Below are 14,226 nucleotides of genomic sequence, written 5' to 3' on the forward strand. Positions count from 1 at the left end.
GGACTCTGTGTTGGTCTAGGTAGCGTGCTCTTACTGCACATGCTGTCTTGAACATGCACAACTTTTCCGTGTACATAATCTTTAAGTGGATTTCACTTTGGCTGAAATATGCTCCCATTTGACTTTAGTCACGATCACGTATAGAAATGATTGTATTTCTTCAGCTTAAAAAAAATTCACCCGCTCCATAGCTCAGCAGCAGTAGCTTCATGTGTGCATTTGCAAGCATGTGCTAAATTGTATTTACAGAAGATAATTTTTTTTTTTATCTCTGCAACAGTCAACAAGCATGTGCAGTAACTGCTTGGGATTTATATGCACCTATCCTCAGGAATAACATCCCCTCCCTCCAGTCACTGGTTTAACTGGAGAAGGAGCTCTATCCTGGTCTCTGACTACAGATGGGCTGCCCTTTTTGTTTCACTGGACTAAAAAAAAAATTAACAAAAATAGGTCTCTTTTCCTGCAAACAGTGATTGAAAGACATAGTCTGTATACAGGACGCAGCTAAACATGAAATGTAGAGGGGTTTATTTGCTGACATCAAACCCTTTGAGTCTACCAGAGGCCAGCTATCGTGTTACTACCCTATTGCTGAGGGAAGGCTTTTGTGCGTGCTGTGCACTCTGATTTGGGGAAGTTGCTTTTATGGGAACAGCTATCTGTAGCCTGGGGCTTTCAACAGCGAAACTGTGCTGACGAGATGACTATATTTTGTACCAGTAAAGCTAGACTGGTAAAACTCAGTAAGCATAAACTCAGGCCTTAGTCATCTAGGTTTACCCGGTGGCCTCAGGGTTGTGCACAAATGAGGCAGTTCTGATGTGGGTTTTGGTTTAAATCTCTTCAGAATGTGTCTTTGCATGACACTGCTCAGCTGCTGGTAATTTTTTGTTTTGGACACTTGCCGTTACTCAAACTGGTTGAGGAAGGAAGACAAAAGGATTACTTCATTTTCTTGCAGATTGTGCCTGTATTTACTTGGCAGTGGGCCACCAGCGGCCCAGACAGGCGAGTGGCGCTGCTGTGCACACCAGCCAGTAGCATGGGGTTGCAAGCAGCACCCATTGCAACAGGTTGCCTGAGGGTTTCAGATACTACCGTTTGTTTTCTGAGGCGTTTTCTGAATAGAGGACCAAAAAGAACCAAGCAGAAAGATTTCTGTGTTTGGGGCAGTTCCCCCAAGGGCCATGCAGGAAATGCCAGCATGGAAAAAGTCACAAGAAAAAGCTGTCTGGCTGTTTTGATTATTTTTTTTTTAATATGGATGACCCCACTTATGTACCCCAATCCTTGGAAACTTTCTCAGTCAGAAAAAAAAGTGACACTAAGGCCGAGGAGATACTCTTCTGTAAGACTAACAGTGATGGTAATAAATAATAATGCCATGAAACATTTGCCAGTGTTCAGCACTGATTTTAATAAACCAAAGCAGAGATGTGTCGGGGAAGACCTCACGTTTCCCCGCTGCCAAGTCCCAGTCCTGGCCCAGAATTCACAGCGCAAGGTAGCATCCAGGCACAGAAAGAATGGACACTGGCACTGTGTCACCCCAGAGGTAATGGGCAGTGGCACTGTGTCCCAGCGGGACCGCGATTCAGGTACCTGCCCCTGTCTCCTTGTTCCTTTGCTCCTGCACTGTGCGTTGTACCCCATGGACTGGCACATGCACTTGCTGCCAGGTTTGATGGCACTTCCCAGCCATGAGCTGCGAGCCCAGGATGCAGGAGCCTGCTTTTCATTTGCACTGATACCCCGCAGGAACACAGTGACAATTTCCTCAGCCCCGTGTGTAGTTAATGGTGGGTAAGGCCAATGTCCTCACAGAAGTGCGGATTATAACTGTGGAATTAACACAGCTTTACCACAGCATGGTGGAATAGCTGCTGTGGAAGCAGTGATCTGCCTAATGCAGGCCTATGATGAACTGCACGGGGCAGATTTTAATTCTCTGTAATGAGCATGAGTGGAGATACCATGTTGGCAATTTATTTAAAGACAGAAATTAAGGACAGAGGAGGCATATTTTGAATGGTGGTAGCTGAAGGAATGGTTCTTACAAAGGACTTCTGGAACCCGCAGGTTCGTTCTTCTGAGAGCCACGTAGGGCAGAGAGAGAGAGACTGCTGGAAGAAGACCTCAATTTCTCTTTGTTCCTTGGCTGCAGGAAATTTCCACCGTAAAGCTTCAGTGATCATGGTGGATGAGCTGCTGTCTGCCTACCCCCACCAGCTTTCATTTTCTGAGGCTGGGCTCCGGATCATGATAACCAGCCACTTCCCTCCCAAAACACGTCTCTCCATGGCCAGCCGCATGTTAATCAATGAGGTATGTCTTTTATCTCCCCCCCACCTTCCCTTGTTCTTCTGAATTGGCCTTTTCCTGTAGCAGTGTTTGAGTCGAAATGGAACTCTTGTGTTTTCTCTGGATCCCTGATAGCATTTTCCCAGATTTTATCCTTCTGACACTGACTTTACTAAATCTTCCCTTGCTATCTGTCCCCATGGAGATTTTAGCAGAGAAAGTTTCAAGTCGTTATGTGGTTATGTTACCTGTAGCTATTGCTCACAGGAGGTGCCCCCTGGATTGATCTGACATTAATATTGCTTGCACTTATTTAATAATATGATACTCCACTGAGTCTGCACTTAGTCTGGCCCTGGTCTTGGAGTACTCCCGCAGTCAATTCTACAGCCACTGGTCCTTCTCTTATAAAAGTTGTATCTGTGAGATTTATCTAGTCATCTGCAAGCAAGCATCACGTTATACCCGATCAAAATTCATCCCTTTTGCTTTTAAAGCCACATTTTTGAAGAACTCTGCACATCTCTTTCTCTGTTCCTTCCTTTCTCTTTAAAAAATAAAATATAAAAATATCTGTCTTTGAGCTAGAATTTGTGCCTGTATTTACAGAGACAAAGGCTGATCAACAGCAGGACTTACACCAATGGTGAGTCAGAAGTAGCAATCAAAATACCTGTCAAGCATGTGGTTGAGAATGGAACAGGCCCCAGCAACTCTGCCGAGCGGGGTGTGAATGGCACACGGCGGGATGAAGACATGGCTGAGGCTGGGAACGAGACAGAGAACGAGAATGAGGATAATGAGAACAACGAAAATGATGAGGAAGAGGAAGAAGATGATGAGGATGATGACCATGGAGGGCCATACACACCTTTTGACCTACCCAGTAAGAAGCTCCTGGGTTTGTGTTGTTCCAGAAAGCAAAACTCAGTTTGGATATGCCAGAAAGCATCACAGATGCGTGTTGAGGTAGAAGTGTCTTTGAGAGCTCCCATCAGCCTGCACCTCCCAGTGTAGTTCCTGGTCACAGGTAAAAGATGAGAGGAACTGGGAAGCAGCAGGAACTTCTCAGGATGCAGACACATGGGCTTGGACACACCTTTGCTGCAGCTCATGCATTTGCCTGGCGCTGCTGCTGCAGTCAGAGGGGAGAGGCAGCAATCTCCATGGCGTGGTTCCTACCCCCAAAACCTGGGTCACCCTCTGGAGAGGCCCGCCTCTCTCTCTGCTGACTGCGGAGGAAGCTGAGGATGGTGGTGCCGCTGGCAAGGTGCCTGAATGCAGGTCAGATGCGTCTGCGTCTGGGCCTTACCTTTGCTGGGAAATGAGGTGCGCTCTTACCTCGGTGGTAAGGTGTAGTGCTAACAGAGACAAGGCAGTGGTGGTGCTGATGCGGAGCGGCGACAAAAGAAGGTCCTGGGTGCCTCTGCTTCCTGCTGTTAACTAGGCACAGCCACAGTGTCTTCTCACTCTTTCTGGAGGGCTTAGAAAGTCAGAACAGCTATATGACTTGTGAAAAACCACGTGTGCCTCAGGTTGCTGAGCATTGCGCCTGCAGGATGGAGATCTCCTTTTTGCCAAGTCCCTCTTACCCCATCAGGGCTCTAGTCCCGGGATGATTATAATGTATCCCTGCCCTACCTTTGACTCACACTTGCCACAGCTGGCAAGATCTGCTGTGTTGCAGACAAGCCAGAATACGGTAGGGACTGGCCCTGCCCTTTACAGGTGAGATACATTTTTGGGAACTCCGGTTCAGATCTCCTCACTCAAACAGCATAGCTGTAGTTCGAGTAAGGAAAAAAACTGAGCCTGAAGAGAGTAATTTAGATGTCCTGTGGACCATGACACTAGATTCATAGTATCGGAAAGGTTGGCATGGACCTCTGGAGATCTCTGGTTCAAACCCCTGCTCAGGGCAGGTTACCCAAGGCTGCATCCAGTTGAGTTTTAATTATCTATAAGGATGGAGATCCCGCAGTCTTTTTGGGTACCTGTTCCAGTGTTTGACCACCCTCGTGGTAGGAAAAAAAAAAAAAAGAAAATGCACAACTTAATGGTAGCATCTACTCTGAATTTCCCTTATTGTAAGTTGAGTCCATTGGCTCTTAAAATTTCCTTGTGCATTTCTGTGAAGGGCCTGGCTCCATCTTTTCTGTACCCTCCCATTAGGTCGTTGAAGATGGATCAGATCTCTTTCTAGAACTTGCTTTTTATGTGGTACCTGTAAGAACTTGACCAAGGAAGGGTAGCAGGTGTGCTCTGATCCAATACTTAACCAGCTCTGAGGGAGGCACTTCATATTCCTTCCCTGTGCCCTTCTCTGCTCTCCCATTTCTGCCATCACACCATGATCTTCTGAACAAGGAATGTCTTGTCATTATCTATTTGAATAGCACTTAGGCTGAGGTGTCCCTGGCATCTTGCTTGTTAACATTAACAAAATAATAACATTCTGGACTAAAGCAGACTAGAATTATGACTGTTTCCTTTTTGTTTTACAGCTGGCAAGATAGAAATCTTGAAGTGGCTCTTCACATGGCCATTGAGTTTTGTCCTGTACTTCACAGTGCCCAACTGTAACAAACCCAACTTGGAAAAATGGTTCATGGTTACCTTTGCTTCTTCTACCCTCTGGATTGCAGCTTTCTCCTACATGATGGTGTGGATGGTACGTACCAATTAAAGCAGAAACCACAGCCTGGGAGAGGCAACAGAAGTGGTTTTTGTCATCTTAGAGAAATGTGTAGAAAGTTCTACGTACCTGAATTTTTAAATGAGAAATCTTAAGCCTGCTTCCATTTCTATTAAACCTGTCCACACTGAGAGAAGAAAATTAGGGGCCAGTAGCCATGGTCTTTGAACTTGATTCAGGGCTGGAATTTCACCCAGATTCTTTAACATGGAAAAAAATTATACTTGCACCAGTTTAACACCTCCTTGTCCTGCAGGGCAGTGTAAAGAGGCCCTGATGCTATTAAGAATCTGGCCTCAATAGCTTTTCCTTTTCTTGGAGCAAGCAAGCTTGAGAGACAAAGTTGTTTTGAACTCAGCATGAAAAAAAGCACGGCATTCAGCCAAATTCTTGCACAACTACTCTAGTCAACAGGAACTTAATTCTACCTCATTATCCTAAAGGTAGAAGGGGATGAATAAAAATGAACACAAGGGAATCCAAGCATAGTTGGCCTGGGAGAAGTTTTGTGCACTGGCTGGATCATTGAGCCTGTTAGCTTGCTGGAGGCCTCATTACATGATATGTGTACGTGAAAGGTGTAAGTTGTCCTTATTAGGATTACAGTAATACTGCAGCGTGGATTGTGTTCCTTTTGGGGTGGTCTGTACTCTTAAGCAGAATCAGACAGTGATGGGGCATTGGCATCAGTAGAGAATCTTAACAAGGGAAGCCTGGTTTTGGGCTGCTGCACTTGCGATGGAGCGCACAATTCATGATCTGTCTCGGCATGGGACCTGAAGAGCATGGAGATACCTTGCTAAAGCACTGGCCACTGTGTCCCTGCTGGGAAGGGGGAGGCAACAAAAAAATCTTCACTGCCTTCACAATTAATTCTTGTACTAAATGCAAAAATGAATGCCTGGCTTTTCCCTGCGAACTAATCAAAGCAGTTACAGAAGAGGGGTTTTTATTTTGTTTTGTTTTCAATAACCCATGTTATCCTGAACAGGAAATAGAAAGTTACTTGTTTTCTTCTGCTTTTCATCTTCAAGAATGAGGTGTTTTTCAAGAAAAAAGCTATCCCAGCTTTCCATAGCTGAAATACCAGAGCCCACAGGGTCACTGTGCTTCTTTTAACATATGGTTCACATTCTTGGAGTATGCTGCACAGAGTTCAGAAGAGCAATTAAATGTGGCTAATAGGAAATGGGCATCGTTAGACAGAGGCATCCAAAATTCAAAAATATTCATTAATTTGAAGAGTGCTAGTTTATCATAGACTGCATAGCAAAGGAAAGAGGAAATTAAAGGTATCTCCTCTCTGCCAATAGGAATTGTTTGCAGACACTTGGGGATATGTCCCTGTATATGGCATTTTCATAGTATAATGAACCATGGGGTTGTTTTAGTGTCTGCTTAGCTATTATTTGTATATAATAATGTCTGCAAACTTCAGCCAAGATCAGGAGACTGTTACACAGTAGGCCACTGTGTAGTCTCTTTTCCAGGTTAGTGTCAGGAAATTGCGGATGAAAGGTGTGAAGCAGCTAACCAAAGAGGGTACATAGCAGGTCAGTGCTATCCTCTGCCAGGTGATGAATATACCAAAAAAGCCTGTCACTGCTTCTCTTTAAAGAAAGTGTGAGTTTGCACCAAGCAATAAACTCTGTCTCACAGCGTCTTGCAGAATTGGGCCAAGCTGGTCTCTGATTTTAATTTTTGTAAACAGCTTGACAGTTTATTTCCTCTCCTTAGGTGACAATCATTGGCTACACACTGGGAATTCCAGATGTGATCATGGGCATCACTTTCTTGGCAGCTGGAACCAGTGTGCCGGACTGCATGGCAAGCCTTATCGTAGCAAGGCAAGGTAGGTTCATCACAGAGATGTCATACTGCTATGGAAGTGTTTCCTTGTGTCCTGAATGTGAAAACACACAGAGCCCTTTTCCTGAGGCTGCAGTTTAGAACAAGAACAAAGAAGGAAATTAATCATGTTGCTATTGCAAAGCAGCTAACAGGTTCTTAATGACAGTGTGGAAGAAGTTTTGGCACTATTGTCAACTTCAAGCCTTCCCCAAAAGTCACAACATTTTTATTAATTTAAATATTGGTGGTACAGAATTGTTTAGAACATGGCATAAGGGTCTTTCAGGTCACTTTCTAGCTTTTCTCCACAGTCATAAGGACTGGAAGATACTACTGTTTTTAAGGAAAACTTTTTTTTTTTCCCCCTTGTGACTCCAGCAACAGGTGTTTTAAGAGAAAAAGAAGGTTGTCAGTACTGCTTTGGGGAACAAAACCAGTGGCTCTTCATTGGTGTCAAACAACCGGCTACTTATTAGACTACACAAAGACCTAATCTGATCAGTCCAGTGTAGAAACTCATGTGTCATCGTTACAGTAAAGCATCAAAAGCCCCACTGAGCATGGCACAAGAGTGCCGGCAGGTCACAGCCAGCACAGCCAGTGGCCAGGGTCCCCACAGCAGTGGAGGATTAGTTGAGAGAAGTTCTCAGATGATCCTGGAAGCTGGATTCAGCCCCTTCAACTCTGCTAGCCTTGTGTGTGGGGGAGGGCAACAGGGAAAGGGAAGGGATGGGGTGAGGTGGATCTACCTTAACTCTGCCTTAATCCGTAGAAATTGTCTGGATTAGCTCAGATTAATGTATTTCTGTTTAAAAGTTGAAAGACTTTTCTGAGACATGTCTGATTGTACATGGTTTCCATTCCTGCAGGTATGGGGGATATGGCTGTGTCCAACTCCATCGGAAGCAATGTTTTTGATATTTTAATTGGCCTAGGCCTCCCGTGGGCTTTGCAGACCCTAGCGGTGAATTATGGATCATACGTAAGTCCTACATTTGTTCACATGATTCTTTCTTATTTATTTATTTTTCTAAAACAGACCTATTTAAGAAAAAAAAATGAAGTCCAAAATTCTGTGGATTGGATTTGAAGAAACAAATAGTTTTGCTCTGTTACAATTTGGGAGAAGTAGCATTTAATTGTCAGTGGACATTCCCCATCCTTTGGTGGACAAGTACTTCCTTTTCTTCCTTAAAGGCAGCAGTCTGTGCTGAAATAAGCTAACTCACTGGAGTGTACTGTATTTTCACACACTTGAATATATTCCAAATAAGGAGAATGATCCTGTTTTTAATAAGACGGGGGGATAAAGACATAGGTGGAAAGTAAAGGATAGAGCAGACCTGTAGGGCTTTTGGTAAGAAAAATTCTAGCGTTACTGAACTGTTAACACACTGGAAGATGAAGGAAGCTGTTAAATAACTAGATATTTCAGAGCATGACCACCATCAGGAAACACTGCAGAGCTTTCCTGTTGGAGAAAACCTACCTAACACCAATGAAACCGTCCTTCCCAAATGATAAAAGACCCACCCCCCTGCCCCCAGAGTTGTTGCAAGCTCCCTTCTGAGAAGGAAGAGCAGATGCCGCCGTGAAGTCCCAGAGGGAAGTCGCTGTTGCTATTGCTGTTAGCTGGACAACACTCAGACAGCAGTGTAGGACAGAGGAAAGATTCTTGATTACAATCACTGAGTAAATGCAAAGTTAAAAAACTGGAGAATCGCAGAATTGTAGAGGCTGACAAGTGCCTCTGGAGATCATCTACTCCCCAACCCAATGCTCAAAGCAGGGTCAGCTAAAGGAGGATGCTTAGGACCATGTCCAATTGGGTCTTGAATACCTCCAAGGATGGAGATTGCACAGCCACTCTCAGCAGCCTGTTCCAATGTTTGACCACTCTCACAGTAAAAAAGCATTCTTACGTTTAAATGGAATTTCTGTATTTAAAATTGTGTTGCCTCTTGTCCTTTCAATGGACACCACTCAGAAGAGTCTGGCTACACCTTCTCTATCCTCTCCCATAAGCTATTTATACACATCGATAAGATCCCCATGAATCTTCTCTTCTCCAGGCTGAACAGTCCCAGCTCTTTCAGCCTCTCTTTGTGTGTCAGATGCTGCAGTCCCTTAAATCATCTTTGTGGGCCTTCACTGGACTCACTCCAGTAAGCCCATATCTTCCTTGTATTGGGGAGCCCAGAACTGGACCAACCACTACAGATGTGTCTCACCAGTGCTGAGCAGAGAAGGATCATTTCCCTCTACCTGCTGGCAACGCTTCTCCTAATGCAGCCCAGGATGCTGTTGGTGCTCCATGCCACAAGGGTGCATTGTGGACTTCAGCTTGGTGTCCACCAGGATCAACAGGTCTTTCTCTGCCAAGCTGCTTTCCAGCTGGTCAGCCCCAGCATGTACTGATGCGTGGGGCTATTCCTTCCCAGGTGCAGGACTTTTCATTTCTCTTTGTTGATGTTCATGAGTTTCCCGCCTGCGCATTTCTCCAGCCTGTCCAGGTCCCTCTGGATGGCAGCACAACCCTCTGGTGCATCAGCCACCCCTCCCAGTTCTGTATCAGCTGCGAACTTGCTGAGAGTGCCTTCTGCCGCATCATCCAGTTCGTTAGTAAAGACATTAAGCAGTATTGACCCCTGGGGTAAACAACTAGTGACTGGCCTCCAGCTGGACTTTGAGCACAATGGTTTGGCCAGTTATCAGTCCACTCCACTGTCCACTTATTTAGTCTGTTCTTCCTCTGTTTGTCTATGAGGATGTTTGAGAGACAGTATCAAAAGCCTTGCTAAAGTCAACATAAACAACATCTGTTGCTCTCCCCTCATCCAGCAAGTCCACCTCATCATAGAAGGCTGTCAGGCTGGGTAAACATGATTTCCCCTTCATAAATCTATATGTCTACTCACAGTCACCTTCTTGCCCTTCATATGTTTAGAAGTGGTTCCCAGGATTATTTGCTCCGTCATCTTCCCAGGGATCAAGGCCAGGCTGACCAGCCTGTAGTTGCTTGGATCTTCCCTCCTCTTTGAATGTAGGAGTGACAAAAGGAAGCAATGCTGTAGGAATAAAATCCCTTTCTTTAATGAGCAGCTTATCTGTAGTTCATCTATATTTTTGCAGAAAAGGATGAAAACAAGTGGCTGAACAGAAGCAGCCAGCTTTCATGGAGGCATAACAATGTCACTACTGTTTTGCACACCCAAAATGTTCATTGTACAGTGTGATCACATGGTTAGAAAAGACAGTCTTGGAAACAGCCCCACAATTAGCAGAGAGAGTTTCCTTAGTTTTCACTTTTAGTTCCTGGACTTCTCTCCAAATCCTTGGATAATTGGACATTAAACCAAAACAAGCCCCCCCCCCCCCCCCCCCCCCCCCTCTCCTAGAGCTTACGGCTCTGGTTACACTGTGGCTGCCGCCGCTGACATCACACACAAACACACACCCCCCCCCCCCCCCCCCATCTCCCCCATTATTAGTGATTAATTATTTAACTATTACTAAGTTGCCAGAAAAGGCTAGAGTTAGCTGGGTCAGGTGTAGCCTGGTGACAGCATTAAGAGCTGCAAGGTGCTGTTTGTTATTCAGGGAGCCCTGCTGATGTGCCTGGCACTGAGGTCAGCAGGGGCAGAAGACGAGTTGCTCCTGCTCCCTGAGGTCTGTAGGGCTAAGCCTTGGGCTGCTTGCACAAGCAAGGCCTGCTCACTGGGTGGGGGTTCACAGGCTCAGGCCAACCTGCTTGTCTGCTAGGTATGACTGTGAGTCAGAAGCACTGGGTAATTTCTGAGCTAATAGTCACAATTTAGTACTGCTCCTTTGGTATTTGACAGGACCCAAATTTGTCTTTGTAGCATCTCCTCCAAAAGAGAAATTCCTCAAAGCCATCGTGATGCCCCTGTCTTGTGTACAGAGGGAAGGAGAGATCTGTAAAAGAGAAAAAGAGCTTGCTTGATCGTGATTACTTTTGCATAGCTATCCAAAACCATGATTGCCTCCTCAGAATGTTTAATATAAGAGGACTGTGGCAAAGTTAAGCTTTTGCTGAAAGTAGAGGGTAAATGCATTTTAATAAACAAGCTGTTAAGGCAGTAATAGCTTTTGTGGAAGCCAAAAAAAGTAGACTGTGTGATTTGAAAGTTAAGCTTTAATGCAGAAAAGCCTCCTAGAAGCCCCCTCCAGCCTTATTTTTCTGGAAGTCTAAGCAATCAGGGCTTGCTCCAGAGTATGGTATTTCTCTAATATCATACTCTGTAAAATCCCCAGGTATCTCTTGTTCCAGGCTGCCTGACTCAGAATCCCCTGTGGCCAAATTTTGCTCCCTGTTAATGCTGGTGTAAAGAGTTCTGGCATGTTACCATGCAGAAATGGAGAAGAGGATCTGCTCCCTTCTTTTTTTTCCTTTTGTCTCCCTCTGTGCTGCAGTGTGCACATGCATGTGGCAGCATGGTGTTCTGTGATTATGCTCGTTCTGAACTTTCTCAGCCACATGCGGTAAAGTGGCTTCACGCACTAACCAGCCAAGCAGCTGCTCCCAACCAGAAGGAGATTTATGGGGTTTCATTCTGAATGTGAAGAGCAGTCTTACTGCTTAATGGCACTTTCAGCTGCTGTAGCACCCTTTGTAGGATGAGCTTGTGTTTGAGCTTTCCTTAAACTCCCTAAGGGCAAATGGGTGTTTCAGAGCCCATTTTACAGATGGTGCTTCTTGATTTGAGGTAAGCAGAGAGCTTTGGATGAGATGCAGCCTGCAAGCTTGTGGCTGGTTGTGAGGCATCGATATATTGAAAGCGTTGTCCCGCAAGGTCCTGGTTACTGCCTAGTTTTGTCTTATGCCTGGCAGCAAACACAAGAAGCCCCATGCAGAATCAGGACTTCTTGTTTAAACAGGCTCACTCTATGAGATAGTGCCTGAGGGGTAAAAATACAGCTTGTGATCAAATAGGTAAGACAGGAAAAGAGCAAGAGGAGACCTGTCAAAGAGAGACTAATGGGCTTGCTGGGCGTCACACAGTAGGTAAATGGCAGAACTGGAAATAGACTGTGAATCTCTTCAGACACATCCTGGTGCTGGATTGCTAAATCGCACTCTCCCACTTCTGACTGCCCCTTTCCCAGGTCCATTGTTGGTAGATGTTTCAGCTTATTATTTATTTTATTCTTCCTTTCTTGTTACAAAAAAGGAATGGAAGACCATCTTTTGCTTCTCAGGCTGCATCTTGGAAGCATCTGTCATCTGTTTTATAGAAGGACGTTCCCCTTCTTCTGTTTTCCTACTTTAAATGCAACATTTTCCTGTAGGATGTGGGTATACTGCAAGTGGAGACTGCAGGGCAGTCACAGCCCCAGCCTGAACAGGGGGGCTGCACCCACATGATGTGATGTACGAAGCTGGCCCACCAGGCAGCGCTTTGCAAAACCACTGTATGCTCCAGGGCACCGGTCTCCGATATCATTCACCCTGCCTCACCTGTGTGTATCTATTACCACGAACCAGGTCTGTCTCGGTGTGATCATCAATGTGCAATACTGGATTTTTATTCTCTTCCTTCCAGTGCTGACTGGAGTCAGTCCAAACCCAAGCCAGAGAATGTTCCATCTCATGCTTCTCCAGGAAAATGTTAGCGTTGGTGCAGAGAAGAAAAGGTCCTCCTTTGCCCTCACCCTTTGCCTTCAACTCAGTTGTCAGTCCCACAGTTCCTGGTTTGGGCCAGGCCAATGATTTTTTTCCCATCAAAAGGCAGATCTAGTCCATATCAAACAGCTTCCACATCAGATCCCTTCTGTTTCTACAATATCTAGTCTCTAACCCAACTATATGTTTATTATTTTAAGAGTCTTTGTTATTTCTGGACACCCAATAATGTCCAGGCACTAACTCTGCCTTCCTCTGTGCTTCCCACTGGAGCTTCCACTTCCACTACTCAGAGGTCACTTGGCCACCCTCCTGCTGGAGCTCTGGCCTTCTGTTATCAACCATAGCTAATCTAGCATGCCAGCAGGACTTTCGGAGAAAAAGCAGCATCCCTCTGGACGTAGAGAGACCTTTGAAAGAGTTCACTTTCTCATCTCTTCCAGCTCTGAGTCCTGGACATGTTGCTGACTCTGTAATCCTGTAAGCATCCTTCCCCAGTGGCCCTGGCAAATCCAGAGTGGAAGGACATTTGCTCCGTGTCTTCCATCCAGTTGCTTCACTCTGGAATCTTTTTTTGGATGTGAAGCTGTAAACCAGACATCAGCCAGGAGTATTTTAGAGAACAGGAATTTTAGCCTAAGGATAAACAGCCAGGTTCATTTGTTCACATCAGCATTTGGGAGTATAATCATATGTCTATCCATCACTCATCTGCCTGATAACTTCAGCCAGTTTCAGCAAAATTTGACAGTAACTTAGAAGTCTTAGGGACACTACATTCCTTTCATGCAAACAGGCAGCTAGAGAGAAGGAGTAACCCCAGCACAAGCCTTGTTAGGCATCAGAGAATCCAGAGGGAAGCAGACACTCGAAAAACACATGTGGAGACAGCAAGCGTCACTGCTTTGCTACTCGCTGACCAGTTTGCTAGTCACTGTTTTAATTCCAAGGCACTATGATGAATCTTATGACATCAGGACAAAGCTGGCCTTCATCTCCTCACAGCCAACATCTGTGTACCTGTTCCCTGCCCCATTCTAGCCCAGGTATCTGCATATAGACCACCTTAAATCCTCTGAGGGAAGAGGGAGGATAGGTTCAATGGATCTGTCAGTCATCGGGGCAAACATTAAGGTCCAGGATAGCAACAGGGTGGTGACTCTGAGTGTCTGCAGGGGTCCATGCTTCCCACAGCATCACCCTTCTCTTCTGTAGATGTTACTCCTCCTCCTGCTCTGGGATGCAGGAGTAACTCTTTCCAGCTGTCACATTAGCATCTGCAACATGATGTGCTGGTATCACTGCAGCAGCAGTATACAGCTTGGCAGGTATTAATGGATTAATTTATTGGCTGATCCCAAAAACCTATGGATGAGCATAGCAGCAGGTGCACACTGAAGCTACTAACTAGTCCCTCCAGCTTCCTGGAATAGTTTGCATGTATTGAGTGCATTTGCTCCCTGGTTTCATGGCAGGGAGACTGGGATGATTATACTGTAGTAGAGCAAAAGTGCCTGGTCCCTTCCAAAGCTCCTAACAATACAGGAATCCTCTCCAACCATAACCCCTGCATTTCTTGCTTAATACCTTGAGTGTCTATGTGCAGCACTCCGTGTTGCATACTTCAGGGTGTGTACCCTCTGCAAAGTGAATCATGTGATAGAGAGCAAACCAAGGATGCTTTCTTAGGAGTCTCAGAAAAGATCCAAGAAGGAAATTCCAATTAAACATG

General features: G+C 45.3%; 1 protein-coding gene across 1 annotated transcript in view; it reads left to right on the top strand.

The window, feature by feature from the left end:
* The window catches only part of SLC24A3 (solute carrier family 24 (sodium/potassium/calcium exchanger), member 3), a 148,515-nt gene that overhangs the window by 125,812 nt on the left and 8,477 nt on the right, over positions 1-14,226 (top strand). The window contains exons 11-15 of the mRNA XM_009330134.1: positions 2,168-2,328; positions 2,914-3,190; positions 4,809-4,975; positions 6,737-6,851; positions 7,720-7,832. Of these exons, the coding sequence (XP_009328409.1) occupies positions 2,168-2,328; positions 2,914-3,190; positions 4,809-4,975; positions 6,737-6,851; positions 7,720-7,832 (833 nt within the window). The remainder of the gene's footprint in view (positions 1-2,167; positions 2,329-2,913; positions 3,191-4,808; positions 4,976-6,736; positions 6,852-7,719; positions 7,833-14,226) is intronic.

Source organism: Pygoscelis adeliae, unplaced genomic scaffold (genome assembly GCF_000699105.1).
Source record: "Pygoscelis adeliae isolate BGI_AS28 unplaced genomic scaffold, ASM69910v1 Scaffold188, whole genome shotgun sequence".
In the NCBI taxonomy this organism is placed as follows: domain Eukaryota; kingdom Metazoa; phylum Chordata; class Aves; order Sphenisciformes; family Spheniscidae; genus Pygoscelis; species Pygoscelis adeliae.